This window comes from Mixophyes fleayi, chromosome 9 (assembly GCF_038048845.1).
Source record: "Mixophyes fleayi isolate aMixFle1 chromosome 9, aMixFle1.hap1, whole genome shotgun sequence".
Classification (NCBI taxonomy): domain Eukaryota; kingdom Metazoa; phylum Chordata; class Amphibia; order Anura; family Limnodynastidae; genus Mixophyes; species Mixophyes fleayi.
Genome location: NC_134410.1, coordinates 124879908 through 124888133, shown reverse-complemented (window position 1 = coordinate 124888133; position 8226 = coordinate 124879908). Strand labels below are relative to the sequence as shown.

Sequence of the window (8226 nt, the reverse complement as noted above, 5' to 3'; positions counted from 1 at the left end):
TTTTGTCTCGTAATCCTCCTCAATATAATGCTATCACTCTCCATTATAATTACATCAGAGATCGAATTGACCACTCTAAGGTTATAACAGGTCTTTCTCAATAGTTATGTTCATTCCCAGATCTAACGGTGGACACTCTTCTGAAGAATCGAGAAGTTCCTTGTCGCTTGATACCAGCAACCATGTATACTGAATTATTTTTAAATATTTACCATAGATCATATATTTCCCCTCATTACAGCCTCATGATGGGCTCAACGTCTTTTAAGCGCTGTCCGCGCTGTCATGAAGTGGACGCAGATTTATTTCATTGTTTATGGAGCTGTCCCCTGGTTAGAGACTTCTGGCTTAAGGTTAAAGAGTTCGGCACTGAGAATATAGTAAATTATCTCCCTTTCATACCTCACTGGGCCATCCTGGGCACCCTACCTAAAGGTCAACGTGTGACTAGGGGTGGTAGACGTCTTCTCTCTGTCTATCAGCGCAGCGGCTAGAAGGACCATTTTGCAGGTATGGTCACAACCTGAGACTCCTCCCTTCAATGTATTTAAAGAAAAGTTGTTCTATATATTCAAAATGGATTTTCTTGAAGCCTCACTTGCTAGAGTCTAAAGTTAAAAATTTCTTCGAAATGTGGGAATGTTACATTGACTGGATATCAAATCACAAATTAATAAATGTTTCTCGTCAACCTCATGGTATGAACTGAGAATTGTTGCTGATGACCCACCTATTCTATTATAAAATGGGGGCACTTAACCGCACAGCGGCAGTAAAGCACAATAGGCAAATATCTTTATGTGGGCAGCACAGTGGCCTAGAGGTTAGCACTTCTGCCTCACAGCACTGGGGTCATGAGTTCGATTCCCAACCATGGCCTTATCTGTGTGGCATTTGTATGTTCTCCCTGTGTTTGCGTGGGTTTCCTCTGGGTGCTCCGGTTTCCTCCCACACTCCAAAAACATACTGGTAGGTTAATTGGCTGCTATCAAAATTGACCCTAGTCTCTCCCTCTCTGTCTGTCTCCCTCTCTGTCTGTCTGTGAGTGTGTGTCTATATTAGGGAATTTAGACTGTAAGCCCCAATGAGGCAGGGACTGATGTGAGTGAGTTCTCTGTACAGCGCTACGGAATTAGTGGCGCTATATAAATAAATTATGATGATCTTCTACCAAAACTACTCAAAGAATTCTCATACCTGTTTTACTCACTAACCATTTTTATACATGTTATCTATTGTAATCCATAATCGATATTGACTGTACGATATTTCTCATTGCATAGTCACATAAATACTATATTCATTAATAATGTATTCTGTAATGCTTTGCTTCGGAATGTCAACAATAAAAATAATGTGGAAAAAATAAATAAAGAAAGGGAACGCATACTGTTTAGGTAGAGCCGGACTGCTTTCTTATCTTCTCTTTTATGTTGCCCTATATACACACATAATGTAACTATGATTAGATGTAGTGTAATATACTGTTCACATATTTAGTACTTAGAGTACTACTGCCATCTACTGTCTAAAGTTAGCATTGTATCTTAATTATTTGTATGATATTGACTAAGTTATATGAAGAGTGTAATAGGGGGAATGGGATCCCTCTGGTGGACAAAAAGACACCGTACCTCAGTCTCCTTAATGTAAATATTATCTTGAAAGGGACTTGATTTCCACATCTGGCTAGGATTGGAACTGGGATTCTTACACAGATCCAGACATCATTGTTTTTATGCTAACTGCATTGTTCGAAGCTGCGTAAACAATTTTTTTTCTGAAATATTATGTGCCAGTTCTCATTCTCTCTTGGGCCTAGATTTACCAAGCTGCGGGTTTGAAAAAGTGTAGATGTTGCCTATAGCAACCAATCAGATTCTAGCTGTCATTTTGTAGAATGTACTAAATAAATGAAAGCTAGAATCTGATTGTTTGCTATAGGCAACATCCCCACTTTTTCAAACCCGCAGCTTAGTAAATTTAGCCCTTGGTGTTAATTTCAATTAACCTGATACATACCGTGATCACAACACAACTTCTCTGATGGAAATTTGAATATCTTCCTATGTGGAAAGCTTGTAATGGGGGAATTCAATCCTCCTCCTCCATTCTGCAAAGGAGATTCTAAGTTGGAAAAAGGAAATGCATTTGAGGACACTGTCCATATAATAATTTGGAAAACTACTAAATTCATGGTGAGAGATAGGGGCCAAAAAAATAACTGTTTAATTGGATTAGCTGAAATATCTCTTAAATTTAACTTTGTGCTTTTTTTTTTTAATTCAAACTATAATTATATGGAGGCTTGTTACAAACTTCTTTAATGAAATTAAATTTGAGGGTGTTTAAATAATATATTAATAATCCAAGTATTAATGACAGATTTATAAACAAACGTGGGTTTACAGAACTCCTTGTTGACTTCAAAGATCCATATAAACTATAGTGAAGGATACAATATACCGTATATAATATACAGTAGGTCACAAGACCCTTCAATAGGCCTTCTCCCGAACTCCCTAGGGTCCTAGCACTTACATTTGCTGGGGATATATACCCGTATAGACCTGATTTTTTTTTTTAAATAATACTATATATATATATATATATATTAGGGTGATTCCAAAAAATCATTGTTTGAAAATGACATCCACCAGTGGCCTTGATAAAGATTTGAATAATCGAAACGCGTTAGTAACTAGTAACTAGTACGGCTGGAGATTACGCGGGGCAGTGGACTGTTCCTCCATTCTTGGTATCTGCTGAAAGGAAAGCTAGCCATCCCGATACTATATGGTAGTACATTTCTATATGAGTATAATCTAATGTGACTGGGGTAAGAGTCCACCTTTTAGCCATGTGGATTAATCTCCATCTGGGGATCATTGTTGTTTTTATATTTGTATTTATCTTTTTAATAAATGTGTGTCACACTCAGGATACACTCAGTCTAGATTTGTGCAGACCTCACTGAGATTGTTTTTACATAGATATTAAGGATTACGTTATGTGTTTTGTATAATACAAATTACTAAGCATAATCATGTAGTTAAATAAAACATTTTACACTCTAGAAGCTGTGTGAGCCGCACTTCCGGGTTCGCGGCGGGGAGGTCACGTGACTCCCCGTCGGATCTCGTCATGTGACCCTGTGGCGGGGAATTGGAAATAAAAAGGAGGATCGACAGGTTAGTCCTCCTGACTCTGCTCTTGTGTCTCCTGCGCTCTTTTGCTACTATTCTGGTGTTCCTGTCTGGACTCCCTGGTTAGCTGCATCTGTGGATCCTGAGTAATCTCTAGAGACTGAAGTGTCTTTTACATTTAAGTCTCCATTACCGAAGTCATGTTGTCTTACCTGTCAGTCTTTGATTACATCTTGGTCTCCATGAAAATGGCCGCCTCCATAGGCATCAATACATGGACATAGGACACAATTTCTGAACTGTGTCATCATGCCACAGATGGCGAAGCCAACCACGTCTTGTACTGGCTCAGCATCAGGGAGAATGCCGGACTCTTCAGGGGGTGAGGGAGATCACCCCTAGTTCAGGGAGTCTCCCTGACATTCAGGGACAGTTGGCAAGTGTGACTTAATTTAGGATTTCCTTTCCTATTTCCTCCTTTCTTACACAAACACATTTCCTCCACCAGGGCAGGGCTACTGCATCAGAAATCAGTACATTGGTAATGATATAAACCAGCGCACTGCGCTAATAATTTAAACATATTTATACAATAAGTTATTTATAAGTGGTCCAGCCACAGTAGGTATCAATAACTAAGATAACTGTAGTCAGAAAATGTACATTGTATACACCCTACATTTTATTTGCCCCAAGTGTCTGCATCTACATCTAAGGGACATCCTGGGGTGGAAATGATGAACAGCTACAGAGGTAAATGGGAATACAAAAAAAGAAAGAAAGGAGAGACAGGGGATTTGTAAAATAGGGGCAGATATACCTGTAACAGAGACCTCCTGACTGTGACTAATAGACAACATTTGACCCTTTCTTGTTAGATGATTCACACTGAGTTGTGCAGGACATAATCAGCCAATGTAATACTGCGTGTGGCCAGCAGGGGGCGAGCGCTCGCTCTTCCGTCTCTCTATCCCACCAGCTGTAGTTGTTGGTAGCGGCCAGCTCCCGTCTGTTTTCGGTCGGTCTCTATGGTCGCTGCTGGACTGTACCATTGAGCAGAGCGGCGGAGGGGTGCAGTGCCGGTTGTGCCAGTGACAGGAAGATGGCGCAGGCTCTGTCTGAGGACGAGTTCCAGCGGATGCAGGTAACAGTGACCCGAGGGCGGCTCGGGTGACAGCTGACATCATTATACGGGTGACGTCATGTTTTACCTGCATTCGGTGCCTGGTGCCCAGCAACCCCCAAATTCACCGGTCACCCCCCCCCCCCCCCCCTGCAGAACAGCAGCAGCTCACTAACAGTGTCCCTATGATGTCATGTGTCCCTCTGCCAGGTCCCTGTGATGTCATGTGTCCCCTGCCAGGTCCCTGTGATGTCATGTGTCCCCTGTGATGTCATGTGTCCCCTGCCAGGTCCCTGTGATGTCATGTGTCCCCTGTGATGTCATGTGTCCCCTGTGATGTCATGTGTCCCCCTGTCAGGTCCCTGTGATGTCATTTGTCCCCTGTGATGTCATGTGTCCCCTGTGATGTCATTTGTCCCCTGCTAGGTTCCTGTGGTGTCATGTGTCCCCTGTGATGTCATGTGTCCCCTGCCAGGTCCCTGTGATGTCATGTGTCCCCCTGTGATGTCATGTGCCCCCTGCCAGGTCCCTGTGATGTAATTTGTCCCCTGCCAGGTCCCTGTGATGTAATTTGTCCCCTGCCAGGTCCCTATGATGTCATGTGACCCCTGCCAGGTCCCTATGATGTCATGTGTCCCCTGCCAGGTCCCTATGATGTCATGTGTCCCCTGTGATGTCATGTGTTCCCTGCTAGGTTCCTGTGGTGTCATGAGCCCCCTGTCTGGTCCCTGTTATGTTGTATGTCCCCTGTGATGTCATGTGTCTGATTCCTGGGATGTCATGTCCCCACTCTCTGGTCCCTGTGATGTCATGTCCCCCCGTCTGGTCACTGTGATGCCATGTCCCTCTGTCTGGTCACTGTGATGTCATGTCCCCCTGTCTGGTCACTCTGATGTCATGTGTCCCCTGTGATGTCATGCGCCTCTGCCAGGTCCCCACATAGTGTCATGTATTCTTACCATGTCATACCAGGTAGCAGTTATATCTTGTGTTTTTGTTATGTACTAGTGATGTGTTTCTTCTGGGTACCGGTGATGTCATGTGTCAGATGGGTACCGGTGATGTCATGTGTCAGATGGGTACCGGTGATGTCATGTGTCAGATGGGTACCGGTGATGTCATGTGTCTGATGGGTATCGGTGATGTCATGTGTCTGATGGGTACCGGTGATGTCATGTGTCATGTGTCTGATGGGTACCGGTGATGTCATGCGTCTGATGGGTACCGGAGATGTCATGCGTCTGATGGGTACCGGTGATGTCATGCGTCTGATGGGTACCGGTGATGTCATGCGTCTGATGGGTACCGGTGATGTCATGCGTCTGATGGGTACCGGTGATGTCATGCGTCTGATGGGTACCGGAGATGTCATGCGTCTGATGGGTACCGGTGATGTCATGCGTCTGATGGGTACCGGTGATGTCATGCGTCTGATGGGTACCGGTGATGTCATGCGCCTGATGGGTACCGGTGATGTCATGCGTGTGATGGGTACCGGTGATGTCATGCGTCAGATGGGTACCGGTGATGTCATGCGTCTGATGGGTACCGGTGATGTCATGCGTCTGATGGGTACCGGTGATGTCATGCGTCTGATGGGTACCGGTGATGTCATGCGTCTGATGGGTACCGGTGATGTCATGCGTCTGATGGGTACCGGTGATGTCATGCGTCTGATGGGTACCGGAGATGTCATGCGTCTGATGGGTACCGGTGATGTCATGCGTCTGATGGGTACCGGAGATGTCATGCGTCTGATGGGTACCGGTGATGTCATGCGTCTGATGGGTACCGGTGATGTCATGCGTCTGATGGGTACCGGTGATGTCATGCGTCTGATGGGTACCGGTGATGTCATGCGTGTGATGGGTACCGGTGATGTCATGCGTCTGATGGGTACCGGTGATGTCATGCGTCTGATGGGTACCGGTGATGTCATGCGTCTGATGGGTACCGGAGATGTCATGCGTCTGATGGGTACCGGTGATGTCATGCGTCTGATGGGTACCGGTGATGTCATGCGTCTGATGGGTACCGGTGATGTCATGCGTCTGATGGGTACCGGTGATGTCATGCGTCTGATGGGTACCGGAGATGTCATGCGTCTGATGGGTACCGGTGATGTCATGCGTCTGATGGGTACCGGTGATGTCATGCGTCTGATGGGTACCGGTGATGTCATGCGTCTGATGGGTACCGGTGATGTCATGCGTCTGATGGGTACCGGTGATGTCATGCGTCTGATGGGTACCGGTGATGTCATGCGTCTGATGGGTACCGGTGATGTCATGCGTCTGATGGGTACCGGTGATGTCATGCGTCTGATGGGTACCGGTGATGTCATGCGTCTGATGGGTACCGGTGATGTCATGCGTCTGATGGGTACCGGTGATGTCATGCGTCTGATGGGTACCGGTGATGTCATGCGTCTGATGGGTACCGGAGATGTCATGCGTCTGATGGGTACCGGTGATGTCATGCGTCTGATGGGTACCGGTGATGTCATGCGTCTGATGGGTACCGGTGATGTCATGCGTCTGATGGGTACCGGTGATGTCATGCGTGTGATGGGTACCGGTGATGTCATGCGTCTGATGGGTACCGGTGATGTCATGCGTCTGATGGGTACCGGTGATGTCATGCGTCTGATGGGTACCGGTGATGTCATGCGTCTGATGGGTACCGGTGATGTCATGCGTCTGATGGGTACCGGTGATGTCATGCGTGTGATGGGTACCGGTGATGTCATGCGTCTGATGGGTACCGGTGATGTCATGTGTCAGATGGGTACCGGTGATGTCATGCGTCTGATGGGTACCGGTGATGTCATGCGTCTGATGGGTACCGGAGATGTCATGCGTCTGATGGGTACCGGTGATGTCATGCGTGTGATGGGTACCGGAGATGTCATGCGTCTGATGGGTACCGGTGATGTCATGCGTCTGATGGGTACCGGTGATGTCATGCGTCAGATGGCTACCGGTGATGTCATGCGTCTGATGGGTACCGGTGATGTCATGCGTCTGATGGGTACCGGTGATGTCATGCGTCTGATGGGTACCGGTGATGTCATGCGTGTGATGGGTACCGGTGATGTCATGCGTCTGATGGGTACCGGAGATGTCATGGGTCTGATGGGTACCGGTGATGTCATGCGTCTGATGGGTACCGGTGATGTCATGCGTCTGATGGGTACCGGAGATGTCATGTGTCTGATGGGTACCGGAGATGTCATGCGTCTGATGGGTACCGGTGATGTCATGCGTCTGATGGGTACCGGTGATGTCATGCGTCTGATTGGTACCGGTGATGTCATGCGTCTGATGGGTACCGGTGATGTCATGCGTCTGATGGGTACCGGAGATGTCATGCGTCTGATGGGTACCGGTGATGTCATGCGTCTGATGGGTACCGGTGATGTCATGCGTCTGATGGGTACCGGTGATGTCATGCGCTGATGGGTACCGGTGATGTCATCGTGTGATGGGTACCGGTGATGTCATGCGTCTGATGGGTACCGGTGATGTCATGCGTGTGATGGGTACCGGAGATGTCATGCGTCTGATGGGTACCGGTGATGTCATGCGTCTGATGGGTACCGGTGATGTCATGCGTCTGATGGGTACCGGAGATGTCATGCGTCTGATGGGTACCGGTGATGTCATGCGTGTGATGGGTACCGGAGATGTCATGCGTCTGATGGGTACCGGTGATGTCATGCGTCTGATGGGTACCGGAGATGTCATGCGTCTGATGGGTACCGGTGATGTCATGCGTGTGATGGGTACCGGAGATGTCATGCGTCTGATGGGTACCGGAGATGTCATGCGTCTGATGGGTACCGGTGATGTCATGCGTCTGATGGGTACCGGTGATGTCATGCGTCTGATGGGTACCGGTGATGTCATGCGTGTGATGGGTACCGGAGATGTCATGTGTCTGATGGGTACCGGTGAA

General features: G+C 47.2%; 2 protein-coding genes across 4 annotated transcripts in view; one reads left to right on the top strand and one right to left on the bottom strand.

The window, feature by feature from the left end:
- CCDC120 (coiled-coil domain containing 120) overlaps positions 1 to 4116 on the bottom strand; it is a 71906-nt gene extending 67790 nt beyond the window's left edge. The window contains exons 1-2 of the mRNA XM_075185541.1: positions 3967 to 4116; positions 2023 to 2127 (exon numbers count right to left, since the gene is read on the bottom strand). The gene's annotated coding sequence lies outside the window, so the exon portion shown is untranslated. The remainder of the gene's footprint in view (positions 1 to 2022; positions 2128 to 3966) is intronic.
- A 2-nt stretch (positions 4117 to 4118) lies between these two features.
- GRIPAP1 (GRIP1 associated protein 1) overlaps positions 4119 to 8226 on the top strand; it is a 63469-nt gene continuing 59361 nt past the window's right edge. For 2 of the 3 annotated variants that reach the window (XM_075185537.1, XM_075185535.1), the window contains exon 1: positions 4119 to 4290. In XM_075185537.1, coding sequence (XP_075041638.1) covers positions 4249 to 4290 — 42 coding nt within the window. In that variant the 5' untranslated portion in view covers positions 4119 to 4248. The remainder of the gene's footprint in view (positions 4291 to 8226) is intronic. The other variant, XM_075185538.1, reaches the window with a different exon arrangement.